At 43.4% G+C, this 21,056-nt stretch overlaps 8 protein-coding genes across 8 annotated transcripts; 4 read left to right on the forward strand and 4 right to left on the reverse strand.

Moving 5' to 3' along the window:
• The first annotated feature begins 519 nt into the window (after positions 1-519).
• Positions 520-6,426, forward strand: Tsp_04461 (conserved hypothetical protein). The gene is made up of 7 exons (XM_003368986.1): positions 520-826; positions 884-2,998; positions 3,268-3,434; positions 3,484-4,597; positions 4,742-5,340; positions 5,640-6,205; positions 6,237-6,426. Exons 1-7 carry the CDS (start codon positions 520-522, stop codon positions 6,424-6,426), a joined length of 5,058 nt encoding a protein of 1,685 aa, XP_003369034.1.
• Positions 6,427-6,943: 517 nt separating this feature from the next.
• Positions 6,944-9,082, forward strand: Tsp_04462 (transporter, major facilitator family). Its single transcript, XM_003368987.1, has 7 exons — positions 6,944-7,438; positions 7,505-7,592; positions 7,690-7,788; positions 7,871-8,004; positions 8,392-8,500; positions 8,612-8,865; positions 8,975-9,082. The coding sequence occupies exons 1-7, from the start codon at positions 6,944-6,946 to the stop codon at positions 9,080-9,082; spliced, it is 1,287 nt and encodes a 428-aa protein (XP_003369035.1).
• Positions 9,083-12,235: 3,153 nt separating this feature from the next.
• On the reverse strand, positions 12,236-12,766 carry Tsp_04463 (conserved hypothetical protein). The gene has a single exon (XM_003368988.1). It carries the CDS (start codon positions 12,764-12,766, stop codon positions 12,236-12,238), a length of 531 nt encoding a protein of 176 aa, XP_003369036.1.
• A 111-nt stretch (positions 12,767-12,877) lies between these two features.
• Tsp_04464 (conserved hypothetical protein) lies at positions 12,878-13,186 on the reverse strand. Its single transcript, XM_003368989.1, has one exon. It carries the CDS (start codon positions 13,184-13,186, stop codon positions 12,878-12,880), a length of 309 nt encoding a protein of 102 aa, XP_003369037.1.
• A 42-nt stretch (positions 13,187-13,228) lies between these two features.
• On the reverse strand, positions 13,229-15,922 carry Tsp_04465 (reverse transcriptase family protein). Its single transcript, XM_003368990.1, has 7 exons — positions 15,794-15,922; positions 15,518-15,622; positions 15,066-15,470; positions 14,287-15,031; positions 13,857-14,122; positions 13,376-13,636; positions 13,229-13,345 (listed from the first exon to the last, which is right to left on the reverse strand). The coding sequence occupies exons 1-7, from the start codon at positions 15,920-15,922 to the stop codon at positions 13,229-13,231; spliced, it is 2,028 nt and encodes a 675-aa protein (XP_003369038.1).
• Positions 15,923-18,194: 2,272 nt separating this feature from the next.
• Positions 18,195-19,137, reverse strand: Tsp_04466 (conserved hypothetical protein). Its single transcript, XM_003368991.1, has 3 exons — positions 18,757-19,137; positions 18,577-18,703; positions 18,195-18,334 (listed from the first exon to the last, which is right to left on the reverse strand). Exons 1-3 carry the CDS (start codon positions 19,135-19,137, stop codon positions 18,195-18,197), a joined length of 648 nt encoding a protein of 215 aa, XP_003369039.1.
• Positions 19,138-19,159: 22 nt separating this feature from the next.
• Tsp_04467 (conserved hypothetical protein) lies at positions 19,160-19,581 on the forward strand. The gene is made up of 2 exons (XM_003368992.1): positions 19,160-19,314; positions 19,359-19,581. Exons 1-2 carry the CDS (start codon positions 19,160-19,162, stop codon positions 19,579-19,581), a joined length of 378 nt encoding a protein of 125 aa, XP_003369040.1.
• A 41-nt stretch (positions 19,582-19,622) lies between these two features.
• Positions 19,623-20,710, forward strand: Tsp_04468 (conserved hypothetical protein). The gene is made up of 2 exons (XM_003368993.1): positions 19,623-19,819; positions 20,068-20,710. Exons 1-2 carry the CDS (start codon positions 19,623-19,625, stop codon positions 20,708-20,710), a joined length of 840 nt encoding a protein of 279 aa, XP_003369041.1.
• The last annotated feature ends 346 nt before the right edge of the window (positions 20,711-21,056 follow it).

The raw sequence follows: 21,056 nt of genomic DNA on the forward strand, positions 1-21,056 counted from the left end.
TTTAAACTGTTGTAAGAGTAAAAATGCGAGTGAAATTATTTGCAGTTGTGTTTCATAATATACATCTTTTATTATGATTAATTAGCACCAAAGTTTTGCAGGAAAGTATTAGTGGTGACAATTTTTGAAGAGGGAACAATTTGACAAAATAATGATCGCGTTTTTGATTTTATTCCAAGGTTTGAGTTTTTTATTATTAATAAAAAGTTCAATGTTATTAATTTTGTTTTTTTCATCTTTGAATAAGCTTAAGAAATGGTTGATTATTGTGAAATCGGTAAATTAGAATATTAAAAATACGTCGCTAATTATTTTAATACTATATATTAAAAATTGTAAAAAAAAGAAGAAAAGAGTATATTTTTCAAATAGAACAAGATTTACGTGGGACAAAAATAGTCGGATTACTGTAGTACATCCTTGATTTTATTTCCTACTGTATATAGTGAAGGGATGTTCGATCATGTGATGAATGGTTTTTTGAGTTTGTAATTGAAGATTATGTGAATTATTCGCAACATGACTTGGTGTTCATATTTACGTGATGTGCCATCGTCGCTGATGTCACCATTTTGCACATTTCTGCTGAATCGTTATTTGGGCTGTTACTTGCTGAACAAGCAGATCAACATTGAACAGTTGTCAGTGGACATTTTTGCCGGCAAGGGTTCACTGAAAGAGGTAGAATTGGACGTGAAGCACATCAACGAGACACTTTTGGAACGAAACATCCCTGTGCATTTGTTCGATGGATTTGTGAAAGAAATAACAATAAACGTTCCGTGGACAACTTTGCTCGAAGATTGTTGTCTGGTTGAAATAGATGGTTTGGAAGTTACTCTGCGCGGTCAACCGATCCCCTGCAACAGTGGAATAAATTCAGTGTTGGAATCGTTGATGATGAGCGTCACTAGCAGTTTGGAATTGGCGCGCAGTTTTGTCGTTGAACACAACGGTAAGTGCAGTTTTGATCCGGAAAACGACGACAAATTGCCTTTCGACGTGATATCTCCGTTGGTGAAATTGATCGACACGTTTCTTTCTCGGATGCGTTTTGTAATTACAAATGTCGTTTGTCGTTTGGAACATTATTACGAAGATCGTTGGGTTGCGTTGGAAGCGCGCGTCGGCAAATTGGAAGTGGTGGATCAGTTGGTTTTGGAAAAAGAATTGTCGAACAAGCGTGCGAGTGGAGTTGAAGAAGAATCGTCGTCCTGGCCCGAGCCGAAAAAAGATATTCCCTACAAAGCGATAAGCATTTTCGACGTTCGTCTTTATACGGATTCATTTTTGCCGGTAATTTCCATGCGCAGCGCTATTGATTCGGCCAGGCGTTCTTGTTTCGTCTCTGCCACTGCTGAACCGAATTCTCCGATTGTTGCATCGAACTGCGCGACGACTTCATTGTACACTTCGTGCGTGAATGCGAATGAAGAAAGTGAAATGACGACAACGACGACGACTTCGAGTGCTGCTTCGACAGTTCGCGTTTCCGCCCACCAGTCTGGCATATGCAAAGAGCCGTTCATGTTCGCTTGTTTCGCGTCGCCGACTGCGGCAAAGTTTCTAGTGCATCTTCGGAACGCAACTTGCCCAGACGGTGAACGTTTGACCAGTGGCGATTGTCGCATCGCCACCGTCAAAGGTTGGATCGAATCGTTGACAGTGATGATCGCACCGCAGCGTTTGAAATTGCTCTACCATTTGCTCAAGGGGATTTTCCACTGTCCGCAAGGTGATTTGAAAATCGGCGGACATTTGAAAAATGGTTCGAAAAAACCATTCGACGGTGCCGAGTTTGTCGTGTCGGATCAAGACGATTGGCTGGCCGAGGAGACGTTCTATCCAATGACCGGCATGCCGACAACTCGTGCCGAAGATTCGTATTTCGACCAAGAAGAAGATCTTGTTGGAACATCTGCAGCTGAATTGGATCGGTCGAGCGTATTGGTCGAAGTTGGCTTTTGTTGGATTGCAATCACGCACGACGATTTTTGCGACGACGTAGAACTCGACGACGACGACGAGCATACGGTTCGGCAAAGAATCGACGATTTTTTCACCTGCAGCAGATCCGTATTGTTCGACTATTCGAAAAAGATCCCAGTTGGATTGAATTCACGGTCGGCATTCGATTCAGCTCTGCCTTGGGATCATTTGCGTTTGGTGGTCGATTCGTTGAAGCTCGAGACGACGTTCCAAGCGAACAGTCGGACGGAATTGTTCGAATTGAAATTTTCTTGTTCCAATTTCGAATTGGTCGAATCGTTGCAAACCGACCACCAGACAAGTCGATCTTACACGGAATTGTTGAAATTCGATCATGTCGAACAGCAGGGGCAAAATATTGGAAAATTTCAAATGGCAGTGAAACGCAAACGGGGATTTCGCGTCAGTGTCGAATTGGAACCTTGCTCGTGCGAAGTGGACATTTCGATGGTGAATCGCATCGCCGCTCTGTTGAGCCCATTGCCCAGAAGAAGAGGTTGCTCGTCGTCGCCGATAACGACGAGTTCTTCGAGACAGTTGTTCAGTCGGTCCGAACCGTTGTCGTTGAATGCAAATTTGTTCACCAACTTGCCTCAGGGACCTTTTTACGACGCTTCGGCGCCGATGGTCACGGTGAAATGCGCGAACGTGACGTTGACAGTTCGAGTGCCCGAACCACGCCCCATTGGGATCGAGTTGGCGTCGTTGAAAGAGAAACGACTACGCCAAGAATATTTCACCGTTCGATTGGCAGAGTTTTGTGTAAAATTTGTCGTGGAAAACGACTTTTGCAACAAGGGTCGAATTGTGGTACAATTTGCATCGTTCAATGGTGATTTTGTCGACCAGTTTGGTATTGTGCACAAAGTGTGCAAAGCGAAAGGTGGAAACGACGACGACGACGGCAAAAATCATGCTAAATTCATCGCCCAATGGAATGGTCGTTTTCGTACGAACAGTGAAATTGCTCAAATTGAAACGTTCAACTACGACGACCATAATCATAGTGGTAACGACAACGACGACCCTACTACTACTACTACTACTAATAATAATAATACTAATACTAATAATACTAATGATGATGATGATGATGATGATTCTACTCCAGTGGCAAAAAGTTTGCAGGAAAGTTTGATTCGCATACGCCCCGCGCCCAGTGGTTTTCTGAATCCATTTTCCAAAAGTCGAATTGCCTACGAAGGGGAACCGTTGATTGTTGTCGGCAATGCGCAAGAGTTGAAGTCGTTCCGCGAAACCGCGTGCGGTAATTGTCAGGTAAATTTTCAAATATCCATCGCCCAGCTTTGCGTTGCCGTCGACGACAAAAATCTGTACGAGTTGTTGTTCAATCGACTGTTTGTCGATTTTTCGTTGTGGAATTGTGCTCGATTCAAGCAGATGATGAACAGAAATTCCAACAACCACATCGGTATGTTCTCTTTGTTGTCGTTGCACGACGACGACGACGACGACGATGCCGATTTGAAACAGGCGAACATTTTTGACAATCTTGGGACGAGATTCAATTTCGACTGGTCATTGCAATTGAACGTGTCGAAATTGGATATTGTGTTGAATTCGTCGTCGGCTCGCGGCGATTCCACTGCGACGGTCAAGTTGCACGGCGACGGTGTGGAATGGTTTGCCACTGTCGGTATTGACGAGGCGGAACATTTTGCATCCGATGCTGGATATTTTTATTTGAATTCTCAACAATTGGTGATCAGTCGACTGAAAAGCACCATTGCTGATCAAGATCAAGAACGGCAGTCGGTGACAGACGTCGATTCGGATTCGTTTGGCGATCCGAGCGCGTTCGTCGTCGAACTCGAACCCACCAGCCGGATGATGAATCTTCGTTGTCGTGGCGACGGCGCATGTTTCTCAGTCGGGGCTGAGATTTTGTTCGACCCGACCGCTGAGTCTGGTCGAAAATTGATAATCGCGTTCGGCTTGAGGGATTTGACCGTGCAACAAGTGCCTGCGGCGTCGGTGTTGTCGTTGAAGGATTTTTTCGACATCCGCGCCTTCTACGTTCCCGGCTACACGCCGCCGCCGTTGACGACCGATTTCCATTTGCACTTGTGGAACGTGTCGTTGGAATACAGACCGCCCGAGCTCGGCATGACGCTGCTGGTCAACGTCAGCAACGCCGACGTCAGTACGAGCATTGATTTGGACGAAAGTTTGTTTCGACTGAATTTCATCGTCGAAGATTCGTCCTTGTTTTTGGCCCCCCACGATGAGGATCGACTGTCGATCGGCGAGTTTGTCTGCTTGATGAAGATGGGATTTTTCAACGTGCTGTTGTCGATTTCCACTGACGGCAGTGAAACTGAAGACCAGGCCGACCGAAGAGCCCAGTACAAACTTCAGGCTAGGAACGACGCGCTCCATTTGTACACTTGTGCCGACAGTTGCGCGGCGTTGTTGGTCATTTTTCGGCACCTCTGCGTCGACAGTGCGGTCGAAGATTGTACAGTGGGATCGGATGTTGTCGACGATTCGTCGATCGACGACGGGGAATCTGCGGCCACGAGATACGAACAAATTAGTGCAATGTTGGAATCGGCGATGAAAGAAGAAACAAAAGTAGCTGGTGGTGGTGGGGATAAAGAAGACGAACGACGAACAACAGCAGCAGCAGCAGCAGCAGGAGGAGGAGGAGAATGGGAAGAATGCGGAGATGATTTGTTGTTGTCGTCGTCGTCGTCGTCGTCCATGCACGCCAACGACGATGCGTTCACAGTTTTGGAAAGTATACTGGCGAAGAAGAAGAAAAAGAACAGTTGTTTGAAAAAAGCGAAACCGACGTTGAACTGGTTGAACGGCGAACAGCGGATCGAAGTGGTAGATTGCCACTTGAAACAGCCGACTGACAAGACGGATCCGTTCCTGGTGTTGCCCGAAGGTTACCCGATGCCGGTTATGGAATATTTGTTCCGCGACTTGTCGGTCGTCTGGCACGTGTACGCCGGGTCCGATTTCCACGGCGCCTTCCTGACCGACGCCCGTTGTCCCAAACGTCACTGCGACGGGGTGTCGGTGCCGAGTGGCTGTTTCCGGTCGGACGACGACTGCTGGTCGGACGGTCTGCAACGGCGTCGCCCTCGCCCCAGCGAACTGGGCGACGGCCTGCAACGGGATCGTCGCGTGGCGGTCGATTTCCACTTGAACAAAGTGACCTGGTTGCACCAGCGGTTCGCCGATCCTCGTCTGCCCCAAGTGTCCAGGCAGATGATCGACGTGCAAGATTTGGAAGTGATCGACAAATTGCCGACGTCGAAAGTGACCAAGTTGTTCTGCGGCGCGCGATTGTCGCGCCAGTCGACCCGACCGATGTTGTCGGTGAGATGTTTGCGGGCGTTGGCCGGTGGTCCGTCATCGTCGTCGTCGTCGTCATCGTCGTCGTCTTCCACCGAGTGCAGTTTGAAAGTGTCGCTGGTGCCGGTCCGATTGAGCGTCGATCAGGAGACGTTGGAATTTTTGGAACAATTTTTCAAACTCGTCCTCGTCGACGAGTCGTTGTTGGAAGATCGTCAGCTGAACCGCAGCGCGTCCGGTTGTACTAGCAGTAATGACGCGTCGGTTGTCGACCACCACCGCCAACACCAGCACAGACGACGCAGGCTAATGTCGAAATTCAGCAGACAGTCGTCGGTCAGCTATTTTCGATCGTTCACGTTGTCACCGTCGACGTCGGTCAAGTTGGAATATTTCGGCAAACGACACGTCGACGTGGAACGGGGTGCTTTGCAAGGGTTGCTGTTGGGTTTGAGTCGGCTCCATTGCACCGAATTGAAGTTGAAAGAATTGCAGAACCGGCACGGGATGTTGGGCCTCGACCGCGTGCTGGCCTACGTGGTGAACGAGTGGCTGCGCGACATCCGCAACAATCAACTGATGGCGTTGGTCGGTTCGGTGGAACCGTTGCACAACGTAGCCCAAATTGCCGGCGGTATACGCGACCTGCTCTGGCTGCCGGTGCAAAGTTTGCGCAACGAGGGTCGCCTGCTGCGCGGCGTCCAACGCGGCACGGCGAGTTTCGCCGTCTCGACCGCGTCGACCATTTTGGACCTGAGCGAACAGTTCTTCGTCGCCATTCACACGGTCGCCGAATTCGCCTTCGACGTGGTCAGTCCGGACAGTTGTCGCCAGCAGCGTCGCCAGTTGGTCCGCCGACCCTCGCCCCCGCCGTTGGATTTTCGCCACGGTTTCGACCGGGCCTGTTCGACCGTACGCAGCGGCTTGGCCGAAACCGCCCACGCGGTGGCGGCGATCGGTCGAGACGACCGGGCCCAGTACGGTCGCAACCCGATCCGCGATCTGCTTCGCCAAGCGACCCCGTGCGTTTTCGGACCCGTGCTAGTGGCCAGTCGGGCGTCGCACCAATTGCTGGGCGGTTTGAAGAACCAAATTCGTCCAGAACAGTGACCAAGTGGAAACGACTGGAGGAAGAGAAACCAACAGCGACAACGCTTGCTTTTCGCTCTTTTTTTTTATTAATTAATTTGTCAATTAAAAATTTTCCCAACAATTGTACTTGAAAATCTCGTCCACTTGTGTACTACTGTAGGAGATTTATTTGAATTCATGTCATGTCACTCAATTTTAATCTATATTTGTCTTATGTTTTATTTATTAATTTATTTTTTAAATACACTTTACACTGACTGATGAAAATGATGAGATCGAAATAGATATGCCTTTTTTTTTTTATTTCTTCTACTCTTCGAGATGCTGTTGATCAGTGCACTCAGAGACAGAAAGAGAGAGAGAGAGTTGTGTCGATTGAATTTGACGTGTTTACTTTCTCGAACTTGTGTGCTTCGACAAACATTTACTCTCCGTTGATGTTTGCCTTCAGCAACAACAAGCGAACAACGGCACACTTGGTTATGGTTGCGTTGTGAAATTTTGAAAAAAAAAAGAAAAACAAAACGGTTCGATGATGGACCCACGACAGTTGTTTTTGCTGAAATTGAACAACGTCGATGTGGGAGAAGAGAGAAGAAACAATTGCACGCTTTTTCATCCGATGCAAAATAGTCGTTTGAACGATTTCAAATCCACCTTGAAACAACGTTCGTTTCACGTTGCATTTTGTTTGTCGGTTGGATTTTTCTTCTTCGAAATTGTTCGCATATCCATCAATATCGCTTTGCCTTTCATCACTGAATCGTTTTCATCAACTTTTCCAAATTCCACTGATCAACAACACTTCGACTACAAAATTTGGCAAAAATTTCTCATTCTTGTCGCCTACTATGTCGCTTGTGTCGTCTCCACGCCACTCAGTGTCTATTTGAACAAACGCAAAAGTCCGAAATTTTTTCTAATGTTCACCTCGGCGACCACTTCTCTTCTTTGCATCCTCTTGCCCACAGTATCCCAGTGGTCATTCTACTATGTGGCCGGTGTTCAGTTCATGTTCGGTACGATGCGGGTGAGTTCCGATGTTCGAATCAATTTCAGTCGATCAATTTTTCTATTGGCAATTATTTTATTCGAGATATTCACTCTGCCGGCATTTATTAAAATTCTTGGCAATTGGATTCCAATATCGACTAGAGGTAAAGCGTATACAATGATCGTCATTGGTAAGTATGTGGAAAAATTATGATCAAAAAAAAAAAAAGAAAAAAAATTCATTTCAAAGTTGTCGTCAGATTTGTTTTCAATTTTCAACAATTTCAGCATTTTCTGCTGCCCATATAATTGGATCTTCGATTGTTAGCTGCGTTTCAAGTTCGTTTCGTTCAATTGGAGGTTGGGCTATTGCTTATTATTGCATAGGTTTGCAAGTTTTCAACAACAAAAAAAATATTCCACTCTCTAATCGATATTGCAATTTGCTTTTTCTATTTTTTTTTCAAAGCTATATTCGGATTCACATGGATGGCATTTCTGGTGATGACCGTTACTAGCAATCCTGAAAAATGCCAAACTATTCAAAGAAAAGAAAAACTTGTCCTATTGAAAACGTTGGAAACTGAGCAAAAAGTCTGGCAAGTAATCAAAGCTTGTTTGTTTGTTTCAAACCAAAAAAAATCACTTTGACAAGTTTATTATTCCATTGAAAATTTGAAAATCAGAATTTACATTTTCCAATCAGTGAAAAGTGAATTCATTGTATTTTGAGGAAATTCAACATAACGACGAGCAAGTATTGATTTGTTGGAAAACGACTTTTCTCTCTCCACTGGGATTGATTTCGTTCTTGAAATCTGTCGCTATTTTGTGCGCTATTCGATGCTACGAAATCTATTCACCCGTAGTGAATTTTCACCTTCGACAATGTATTTCAGTTGACTTTATGGTAATGTGAAAAATTGAATCAAATTTGACAATTGTCGAAATTATCATCAAAATACCAATAATAAATATATTATCGGTTAGATTGGCATTATGGACAGTGTTCCGATGTTGTTCCATTTGATTGGATATTTTACATTGACAATCCTATCTGCTAAACTGAATCGAACAACTACAGAACAACAAGCTTGCCGTGATTTGGACTTTTTCTCTTTTGTTGGTCAGCTTTATTTCGAATATTTTCCATTTGATCATTTATCATTCGTATAAAATTTGCTCCGTTTCTACGTGCTGATTTTTTCAGGCTCGCTGAGCATTGCAATTTCTGTTGCCTTATTGCCGTTGCTTCCGTGCGATCAGTTGCTACTTTGGTATTTCATTTCTATCAGTTTTGGACTTTTTCTCGGCTCTTGCATTTCTCAGGGCAATTTTAAAATTTTCTTCTTTCACATTAATGTACCTGAAATTCAAACGCAACTTTTTTACGAACTTTCTCTGGCCGAATGCGGAACTGTCCTATGGTTGTTAGCTTGTAGTTTTGCACAATCCTTCGCGTCGGTAAGTTAACTTTCTGTTGTCAGTGTTGTATTTTGGAAAATTTTTAATTTTTTTCTCCTATGATTTATTAATCAAGTTGTGTTTTTTTTCAATTTCTGCCTGTCTACAGCAGACCGTATTTCAAGCGGTTGCAGTTTGCACACCAATATTTATGGTCATATTTTCCGCTTTGATCAATTTGATTTGGAAAAGCAAAAATGGTTACGCAATATTGTAAAACAAAACTGAAACGATACAATTTGATCACAATAAATTGTTTTGCATACGATTATACCGGATCACGTATTAGTTAATACGGCGAAAGTGCACGATATGTTGTTTTTTTTCGTCCATTTTTGTCTATTTTAATGGGAAATTTGTTCTTTTGTGCGTGTTCTGAAATGAATTGAAATTTGAAATGCATTTTCAAATGGAAATTTCAATTTCCAGTGCTATTTTTGATAGTATGTGTTGTAAAAAGTTTACTTTCAATAATGCAAATTGAATAAGTATAATAAAAAAAAATTTTAAGTTCAGAATTTTACGTGAGAAATTGATTGAGTCAGTGTTTGCTTGTAGTAATAGTAGAAAGTAAAAGTGTGCATTTTGTTCAATTCTCTTTTAGTAAATGATTGCAAATTCAACAACAACACTTGCAAAACTTTGCGAACTTTCGCGAATTCACCAATTTTAGTGTCATATTTCCCTTCTTGTTAAGTTTTTAGAAAATTTTGTTAATAAATTTCACTTCTAATAAACCCAATTTGTACGGTCACCACACTGAAGCCACGTTCAACTAGATTGGAAGATGCGGAGGCGAGTAAGAACTTTCTTACTACTGCCCATAAACGGATATAAAGGTGTGCAATTTGATGCTGCAACCAGAAATAATGATATCCATTCTTAAACTTCAGCTTTAACTCTTCAGTGGTTTGTAATTCAATTAATTTCTCGTCTAATTCCATTTCTGTCTCATCAGTGTTTGAAAATGAATCTATTACCCAATTTGGAATCTTCATTTTGAAAATATCTTGAAATTTTTCTTGCATGTCCTTTTGTAGCATATCTAAATGATCACAACAGATTTCAATGTCATCATCGTGCAGCAACGCTTGGAAATTGGTAAATTTTTCTACGCCCCAAGTTGCGTTTGAACAAAGCCAGCTTTGACATGAATGGTGAAATGAGAGATCTCATCTTTATTAGTTAAGTTCGTTTCCTTTGAAGTTGCAGATTAAGTTCTTTAAACTCGGAAAATAAATCAGCCATATATGCTATGTCACTTTTGCACTTCTTCATGCTTCATGCTCTCAGTGAAGGCTCTTTGTCTAACGGAGCCGAAAGCAGCATTCGAATTGTCTTGAATTAACTCTTGAATCGTCTTTTTTGGTCATATATATGCAGTAAAACGTATTAGCCAGTAGTTTGCTCATTGTTTTCCCAACAAATATGATCCAGTTGTTTTGATTTTTAGTTAACACTAATTAATGGCGCATTTTGTATATTTATTGGATTTTATTTCATTTTTATACTTGTAATTTTACTGGTCAGTTGATATCTGCTTGTGCCATTTTTTGTTATACCGTAGCCAGTAGTTGTCACACGTTGTGATTTCTCTTATTTTATTCAAATAAAATTTGAAAGACAAGCTTTTTCTTTAGATTTAGATTATACCTTGGAATGTACTGGTAATGAATAAAGTAGATGTATTATTCTAACATGAATTTTTAGAGCATGTTTTTGCAAATTTTCTCAATTCTGCCTAAATCATAAATTCATAGTTAAAGTAAACTATATGCAACAAGCGTCATCGACCAGGTCAATGTCAAAGTAACTTATCAATAAACGTATACTACAGAAAGAATCTATACAAGCTGAAAAATATCTCTGCAATTGCAATAAGAGTGAACTAATAGACTTCAGACACAACTCATTTCATAAATCATCAGTCTTTCGATCACTTTCGATGATCGAATTAATTTCTTAATTGCTGTACTTTAGTGCAGGAATAGCATATCAAACAGAAGGAAATATCCAATAATTTGGGAAATTAACATCCCAAAATGCTCATTGTTCACCAGGGTCAAAATGATCCGGAAAAAAAGGACAAAAAATACTTTAGTCATCGGAAGGTTAAACAAACGGCAGCTTTTGACAACCACCGGACTGAGTAAGGCGTTTTGCGACCAGATGCTGCCGGTGAATCACGCAGTGCACCGCCGGTACATGCGAACTTGATTTTTTCAAGTACGCAATGAATCCACAGTGGCAGCTTACCATTTCCAGAGCACCATCTGTTGCACCATTAGCAAATTCGTAAGAGGAATCCTCTTTTTCTTTGAAAAATTCTTCCACGACGAGAAATGCCAACTGTCCTGTAGTGTTTGTTAGCAATGGTCTGGCAAACAGCATCGCTACGTTTAATTTTTTCCTTTTTTATAAATCGAACGTAAGCTAACAGTATAATGCTTAATTCCCTGACAAAGTTTATTCATCCAGCTGTAACGAAAACTGTGCAGTCCTCCAAAAATTGCACAAAGTATCTTCTACATCATTTCTGCTCATTTCATCAATTCGACGTTCTTAACGATTCTGTCATGTTTAGAAATTCTTACATCGTTCATGTTTCAAGTCATACTGACCCGTGTCGTAACTTGCTTTGCCGAGTGAGCTTAATGAATTGAAAAATTTTTTGCTAAACAATCTTTACTGTTGTTTGTTGATAAAATAACCAATGCGGCGTTAATTATCATTTTCAAACTGATGTACATACGAGTTATTTGTTTTCGCAAAGCAAGCAATAGATACAAGCATGGGCTTTACATCTATCTATATTTGTTGCATTTCGCACAGCGGGTAGATATTTTATTTGTCTGTAGCGTCGCAAAGTTCACATCTGGAATGCATTTTGTTTGCACTATGCTTTGTGACGTTCTTTGTTCTTCGCTTTGGACTTTCTGTACAAAATAAGATGATGTGAACGGTCGTGGAAGCCGCTTCCTAAGAAGAATTTGTGGCGTGGCCAGCGCCTTTCCTAGTTTTTCGAGGTCCAGGCGACGCCGGTACATTTTGCTGGCGTTCTACTCAGGGTTGCAGTGTTATAGCCCCGTGTCCGTGGCTATTCCGTAAGCTGATGCACAAGAAGCAGGAACAGAAACAATAAACGTTTACTAGTCAATATCAAGCGAAATAGTGCATACTAAACCGAAGACTCGATTCTGTTCTGTTCAATCCCCATTCTTATATACTTTTCGTGAATGTTTACTGTAGATGTTCAGGTTCAGTGTATGGATGTTTCCGCCTGAGGTTCTATACCATAACACCTCTCCCCAGTTCTTCAGATGCTTAGTCGATTGGGGGGCTTTCGGACACGATTTGATCAACGTAACTTCTAAGGAACTTCATCCTGCTTCATGGTGACGCTTCCATCTGGTTTATGTTCCCTGTCGTCTGTTTCTGCTGTGGTCGAACTGCTTTCTGGGTGGACTGTCGCTTTAGAACTGTCCACACTTTCCTTATGTGGCGTGCATGTTTGATCTTGGAAAATGTTCGGTGTTTCGGTGTCCTGAACATTTTCATCAGCTGCAGCATTTCTTTCAGGTGAATTTCCTGCTGACAATGCTTCATCCAGTAACGAACCCACCTCATTATCTTTTTCCTCCTGAACGTCAGCAATCCCTGTGTTTTTGTGACGCATTTGGTTCGTATGCCGTTTCCATCTCATCCTTCCGACTTGAACAAACCATCTCACCTGTCCTTGCTGCCCGACTATTACTCCTTCCCGCCATAATTTTCGATCACGCGTGTAGTCTCGAACCATGACTGTTTCACAGATCTTGAATTGACGATCTTCACGGTTTCCTGAAGAGTTCTCCATTTTCGTCTTCTGTTCCTCCAGATTCTCAATTCCCCTTGGAAACATGAGATCAAATACAGTTTTTATTCATCTTTTCAGAAACATCTCAGACGGCGTTAACTTTGTACTCAGATGCGGAGTAACACGAATAGTCATCAAAAATTCGCGCAGTCGATCCTATTGCGGGCGACGATCATTTGTCGATTTTTTCAATGCTCGCTTGAAGGTGTCAATGAATCTTTCCACTTGACCATTCGACTGTGCATGGTACGGCGCTGATGTCACATGACGAATTCCATTTTCTCCACAAAAAATTGTGAACTCAGTAGCCGTAAACTGCGTTCCGTTATCTGAAACGAGGACTTCTGGGAACCCAAACCGCGTGAAAACGGTCTTCAATGATTCGATGATCTGCTCTGTTGTAATATGTGGCATGTGCAGCACTTCTGGCCACTTTGAATGAGCATCCACCATGATTAAGAACATTTTTCCGTTTATAGGTCCCGCGAAATCAACATGAATCCTTTTCTATGGCCTGTCAGCTACTTCCCATGGCTTAACTGCCATCTTTGCTGGATTCTTTTGTGCAGTAGCGCATCCTTCGCAGCTCTGCGCTTTCATTTCAATGTCCTTGTTCATCGCTGGCTACCAACAAAATTGCCTTGCCATTGATACCATCCGCTCTCTGCCTGGATGTATTTCATGCAGTTTCATCAGCACTCTTGATCGCAATTTCATCGGGATTACCGTCCTTATTCCCCATAACAGGCATCCATATGATACGCTCAGTTCGGTGCGTTTAATGAAATAACTGCGCAGCTCTTCCCTAGGGCATTTCTCAGGCCAGCCCGATAGAACAAATTGTTTCACTTGCTTAAGCACACTGCCTTTCTCGGTTGCTTCAGCAATTACTCTGGCGGTGACCGGTAACTCCGCCTGCAATTCCACAATCAATTGTTTCACTGTTAATTCGTCTTCAGCCTCTCGATTAATTCAGATGATCAAAATTTGTATCAAATGAGTCGCTTGACGAGGGAAGTCTGGACAAACAGTCAGTTTGACAAAAATTTTTCGTGCTGCGATATTCAATATCAAACGAGTAATTCATCAGCGCAATTGCCCACCTTGTCCAACGGCATGCAGCCATTTGCGGTACGCCTTTCTTTGAACCGAATATTGAGACAAGAGGTTTGTGATCAGTTAATAATGTGAAGCGTTGTCCCCACAGATACTTGTGGAACTTCTTCACTCCGTACACAAGTGCCAGCACCTCTTTTGTAATTTGTCCGTAGTTCCTTTGAGCAGCATTGAGCGTCTTTGAGGCATGAGCGATCACTTTAACAGTTCCATCGCTGAGCCTATGATATACGACAGCTCCAATGCCCTCATTTGATGCATCCGCTGCTAGCACAATGGGCCACTCTGGGTGATAGTGCGTGAGCAGGAGGGGTGAATTCAACAACCGTTTTACCCTCTCTACCGCTCTCCTGTCCAATTCCAGCGCGCGTCTTTCCTGAGTAACTGACTTAGAGGGCTACACAACTCCGCCAATTTGGGTACGAACTCAGTGTAGTAATTACACATACCGAGAAAAGACCGCAGTTTCGCAATGTTCGTGGGCAACGGCATATTAACAAAAGCTGCCGTCTTCTTTGGGTCTGCTCTGATACCCTTCGAACTGAGAATGTGACCCAGATACTCGACTTCTCTTTGGAAGAAGGTACACTTCTCTTTGCGAATCCGCAATCCAAATTCCTTCAATCGGCCCAAAACTAACTTCAGCGTCCTCCGGTATTCATCATCGGTTGCCCCCGTTAAGATGATATCGTCCAAGTACGCTGCAACGTTAGGAATGCCTGCTAACATTGTATCCATTACCTGTTGGAAAATTGCAGGTGCCGAAGCCACACCGAATGGCAGTCTGTTGTAGTAATACAGTCCCTTGTGTGTATTGATAACCAGAATCTTCTTGGATTCCTCATCCAGCTCAACTTGTAAATACGCTTCTGATAAGTCCAATTTGGTAAATGTTTTCCCACCTCTCAATGCCTGGTAGAGATCTTCAGGCCTCGGAATTGGGTATGAGTCAACCATGAGTCGATCATTTAGTCCTGTGGAGAAATCGGCGCATATACGAATCTTACCATTCGGTTTTTTTACCGTGACAATGGGTGCAGCCCAAGCTGATCTGTCAATTGGGGTCAGCACACCCATGCCAACATATCGCTGTAACTCTTTTCCCACGGCATCCTGCATTGCGAATGCCAATGGAAAAGGTTTCCGAAATACTGGCACAACTCCATTCTTCAGCTCAACGTGCATCTTCGAACACTTGGAAATTCAACGCACACGTCATTTTGTGTACGCGACTCAACTTCATTTCCTTCTTATTTGCAAGGAGAGAGCGAAGAGCTTCAGCTGCTCCGAATGCGTTGATCCAATCCTGACCCATCACATTGGTCGCTCCGTTTTTGGCCACTCGCAACAATAGCTTTCTCGTACCTATGTCACCTTCTACCGTCACCATCGTCTCCCCTTTTAGCTTCACCTCGTGCCCTGTGAAACTACGCAACATCACTGTTGCCCTTTTTGGTTTCGGGCTGCCTATGCTCTTCCAGCATTCCGGCGTCACGATGGTAACTGCGGCTCCAGTGTCCAGCTCCATTCGAGTTGACTTACCGTTGATTTTAACGGTGACTTCAAAATTGTGGGCGCGTTCCTTAACGGCATAGATGCCATCCGCATATAACTTGTGATCTTTCCAGCTGTTCTGAGGTCACTGTTTTTGAGACTTTCCTAGTTTCTGAAAGTGCTTACACACTTTTGCCAGATCGCCTTGCTTCCTACACTTGAAGCACTTTGAGCCTTGGAACTTGCATTTCCTTGCAAAATGTCCTGCTTCTTCACAGCAGTGACATACACCTGAAACGCCTCTGGGCTTTAAGCCCCTCGTTTCTTGGACTGCGTGACATGCTTGCATAGTACTCCTACTATTGCAACCATGAATTTCCTCGTACATCTCTAGATATTTTCCGTGGCTAACAACCTTAGCTTTATTTCCTCATTTTTCATGCCATTAATGAATTGCAGCACTAATGCAGCTTCCGTGTTAAACGTCTCGAAGTTGCAGTGATCTGCGGCCTCGCGTAAACTATTAGCAAACTGCTTCGGGGTTTGATGATCTGACTGCGTGATGCGGAAAAAGTTCGCTCTTTCACGCATCGCAGTTACTCGTCATCAAACCTTGTCTCACGGTCATCAAACCGCATGATTCTGGAAATACGACATAACGTTGTGAAAGATAGGTTTCCCATTCTCTGCATTCCAGAGGTGGTTTGTTGTTTCTCCATGAGACTTATATACATCAGCCAAAATGAGTAGGCCAATATAAGCAAGCAATTCTGTCTCATCATTTTGTTTTCAGGCGTCGTAATATAATCGCCTACCTTCCAAGTTAGTCATCTTCAGAATGATTTTCTCCATTCAAGTAAAAATGAAGAGAGCAAACGAGAATCTTATGTCTTATGTTATTCTTGCAATAGCATAGGCAATAGGACATGGCGGCAATTTGATGATCACGTTGGGTTCTGCTAACCGACATTGCCAGTTTTGGATTGGTGATGAATACCACTTCATAAATCCATTCTTTGCCATTTGCGCATTTGTTGATAGAGAAAACGGGTCTTCACTTGATTCATCACTCGATGAATAGGTACTGCCAATTGGCTAGTAGTCCGATGACAACTCAGGTGCATCTTTAATTTCTGAGATATCCTCTTCTATATCAGACAATTCTTCAGCAGGTAGAATTAGCTCGCTAGTTGACCTCAGTGACAAAATAAGCGAAATCTATAAAAGGTGTACATGAGTAACCGGTAAACTATTGTGGGCGAATAACGCAGAACCCTTTAGTGATGTATATATAAAGTTTAACAGCTACATCGACAAAATGTAGACGGACGGTTCCACACAGATTATTATATTTCACTGGCAGATAACGTTCAGAAACTGTCAGCTGGTCAAGGCAGCTAATGGCTGTCAGATGACATATACCACCATTGGTGAAGTAAACACATGCAGCTGTGGCAGACAGCACATTGCAGCTGTTGTTTCTTCATGGGGCAATTATTACCTTGAACAATAAAAGCGTGAAGATTTTTAAAAAGCTGAAGGAATAAAGAAAGCATGGAATATAAAGAGGAAAAAAAGTAAGAACTTCAGTGCTGAATAAATGGCAGTAAATAGCAAAAACAAGAAAAACATTTCATAATCTTTACTTATAAATGGAAAGAGCAATATTTACTTTCAGTTCATACCAGTCGGTCATCTTGGCTACTCAAAATTTTGATCACCTCTACACATTAGCCGCTGTTATTTCCCAAACAGCTGCAAAACAACCTGATAGTTGACCTCCATCATATCCTGAAAATAACCCCTAATATTCAGCTTTTTATGGAGTTATAAGACAGAAAGAAAAGTGAAAACATCCCACTTTCTAACCTCAAATAATTTAAACGCAGCCACATTAAAACAACATGACAGCCGGAAAATTTTATTTCAAATCATAATATAAAGAGAATTATAAATATTTTATCGTATCAATATCGGTCATATTGACCCATAACATGACCGATGAAACCAAATTCATTGCAACAAGAATGGTCGCCCTGAACGAGTTCTAATTTTCTGCAGAAATGTAGTACCATGAATTGGAAAAAGTCGCATAATTTCATTAGTCAAATGAAGAAGTATTCGTCAATCAAACATAGAAATAAGACAATTTGACCCGAAGCAGAATATGAGGGTTAAATAAATTTTCTTGATTATGTCCGTTGCTGGCTTGTGCAACACGGTATGCAGAACCTCACTAACCGCCAGGAGGATTAATTCTTCGCCAACAGTGTGTGCCTTCCTAGTTTTAACGATCAGTAGAGACACGTTGTAGGAGGCTCTCATTTTGTGTCGCAGGCGAGAACATAGTTGCTAAAGTTGGTCGAGCATGAAATTTGTCTCGAAGTGATTAAAAATAATACAAATCCTTTTTTGCCTTGTTTTCGTGAACTTTTCTGAAGTGTTCAAGTAATCCTGAAGGTTAAACTGCTTCATTAAAAATCATTTTTTCAATAATCAGGCACACTGATAGTTGCGCGTTTTTAGTGAAAGAATAAAGCCGTACTTTAGACACTCGATGCTATACTGTCGGCACTTCCTTTTTGTGTCTCCCATGGCAAAAAAAATTAATAACTTTAGTTACTGTGTCTCACGCGGAGTACAACTACCTTTACTGAGTAGCAACGAATATACTGACAAGGCGTAAAATTATCTTTACTGAGTAGCAACGATCAACTAAAAAAAAGTAGTCAACAGCTGCGTTCACTAAATTATCTTTTGAGAAATCTTTTCTCAGTACCTTCTAATGATTAAAATCTAAGCAGATTTGCTACTGGCAGGAACAACAACTTTGACCAAATGTCATTTGATTCCCCTATTTTTCTCAAACTCTGAACAACAGCGACAACATCGTATAGTTGTCACAACTCTGGTGATCAGCTACTAGTGATATGTCGAAATCAGATAGATGGACACCGCGGCTGCTCAGATAAAAGCCAACGACACAACTGCATGAACCAGCAACTGCAAAACTAACTCCGCTTACATATTCGCTCCACAGTGAACAAAACGCGCAATCAGTTCACCACCGCAAATATAAATATGAGCGAAGAAGATGAAGAAGACATATTGCAAAGAGTCATATTACTGTCAAATGTAAACACAAAACATCAGTTAATATTCTCAAACCAACTACTGAACAAAAATCAACATAAACACAAGGCATAAACCATACGGTGTTCAAGCGCGTCTCGTTGATCCTTTACCTTCTAAAGTAAGTACTTCAGTAGCAATGCCAAATCGCAGGTCTTGGTCAGAATTAGCCGTAAGCAGGAACGTACGGCCATCAAAGATTCTGTATCGGACGCAGATTGACCTAACAACTTTATTTGTCTAAACGATGAAGTGGAAGAAGAACAATAAAGCTACCGTAAACAGATACATACTTGAAGATCAGGAAAGGAATACGGTAACATAGTAGTTGGTTCCGAACTTTTACTTTGGTAGATCGGTGGCGGTCTTCTTTTGGACTTGTTAATAAATACTGTACTCTTTATCTGTCTTGTAAATGCGAGAATTTTACCGTGAAAGCTTGAACTGGGAAAAAAGGGCAGCAGAGCCGGCGGAAGCCAAACGGAGAATATGCCCGCGCAGAGGAACGCGCCGGTCGACACCGGCCCGTCGTCGCCTAGTGATGGCTGTGATAATAATCCGGTTGGCGTGACGAACGAGCCCGCCCGAGAGACAGTGGGGGTCTGTCCGGGAAATGGCGTTGAGGGGAGTCGCAACCGCCTGTTATGGCCCACCTCAGCCGTTTCCCCGGACATGGATCTGGCTGAGTAGCTGGACATGGTAGAAGACTTTTTCTATGTGTCTGGTGTGCCACCCTCACACAAAGCCGCCAGCGGCCGCCTATTTATGACCGAAGCGGCCCGACGTAAGCTCTTCCCTCCCGGATCGACACGGGACAACTCCTCGGTGGAGCTTAAGCGCCTACGGCCAGAGTGAGTTTCTGATTCGACTGGAAATGCGCTGCAGCCATCTGCAGCAGCAAAAGAACCAGCCCATCCGAGATTTCCCACAAGAAGTGGATGAAGTGGGACGCAGTGCCGGGAAATCAGAGAACGAACTGGTTGGCCGTTTTATCCTCGGCCTGCTTCCAAGGAACTCCATTGAGAGCTCCGTATGCGGGAACCGGCGACTCTCGCAAAGGCACGCCAGCTGGCGGAAAGTGTGACAGAGATCGAGGAAGGCCGGCGGAAAACAGTTGACGATGCTGCCTCAGGGAACGGCGGCCTGACCAGGGCTATGGATGCTCTGGCCTGACGGTTTGACAAGCTGGAGGCGACACGAGAAAGGCAGTCCCGCATGCAACCCGCACGGAGGGAAATGGAATGCTTTCAGTGCGGTGGTCTGGGCCACATTTGACGGGTCGGGTCTCAAACCACCTGGACCGCCGTCTTCTGGCGATGACGGAACTCCAAGCCAGACAATCACCGTCGCTCACGGGTAAGGAAAATTGGGCTGGAAATTTCCTTCCTTTTGGACAGTGGGGCGGTTGTTTCTGTAGTACAGCTGTCAACCTGAAGTGCAGGGGCGCGATGCCCGAGTGAATAGGGCCTACGTCTGCATATTTACATGCATGACGACCAGAGCGGTACCTCTAGAGCTCCTGAGAGAGCAGACAACGGACAGTTTTTTACCGATAACATCCGGTTTTTCAAACTGGCAGACACATTCATCCAGTCCCTGTTCAGAGATTCCGACTGGGAGAAACTGCAGCGCAAGCTCAATGAGGAACGGATTCGGTGGAAATTCATCACACCAAGAGTCCCTTGGTGCGGTGGTTATTGGGAAAGATTCATCCTATCTATCATCAGAGCCTTCCTCAAATATGACGAGCTCCACACTGTCTTGTGTGAAATCGAGGCGCGCATCAACGATCGACCGCTGGTGTTCATGGATGATGACATCGCCGGTGAAGCAGCATTAACTCCTGCCCATCTCTTAATCGGACGTGAGCTTACACGACTACCGAGTTTGAGTACTGGAATCTACCGGCGTGATGACTCCACAAGTGGAGTGAACCACCTGATAAGGAGATGGCGGTATCAGCAACGCATGACTGTCCAGCTATGGAAAAGATGGAAGCAAGAGTATGTCACCACCCTGACCACGCGTGGAAGATGGCGCAAAACTCAACAAGAGCCCAGAGTGGGTGACATTGTGCTAGTGCACGAACCCAGTACTGCATGGATCAAATGGCCCATCGGAAGGATCATTGAGATCCACCCGAGTGAAGACGGTGTAGTCAGATCGGCGACGGTGAAAACCAGACAAAGAACAGTAACCCGATCTGCAAGATCACTCCTCCTGGTGGAACCATCCGGTGACGCATAAAACCCGGTTCACCTTTTTTGGGAGGTGTTGAGAAATCTTTTCTCAGTACCTACTCATCACTATCTAAATCATCACTATCACTAATCACTCTGTTTCCTTACTTTTACTGAATAAACTTGAATCCCACAAATTACGTTGTACAGATCAGTTATAAATAGAAACCTACAGTCCACTTACAAAAGAGATCTACAAGTTCAAAAGAATCATTTCTTAACATACACACACACACACACACACACACACACACACACACACACACACACACACACACACACACACACACACACACACATATATATATATATATATATAATGTATGTGAATTCAAACAATGCTGACGTGGCCT

The sequence above is a fragment of the Trichinella spiralis genome, assembly GCF_000181795.1.
Source record: "Trichinella spiralis strain ISS 195 chromosome Unknown Scfld1557, whole genome shotgun sequence".
Lineage (NCBI taxonomy): Eukaryota > Metazoa > Nematoda > Enoplea > Trichinellida > Trichinellidae > Trichinella > Trichinella spiralis.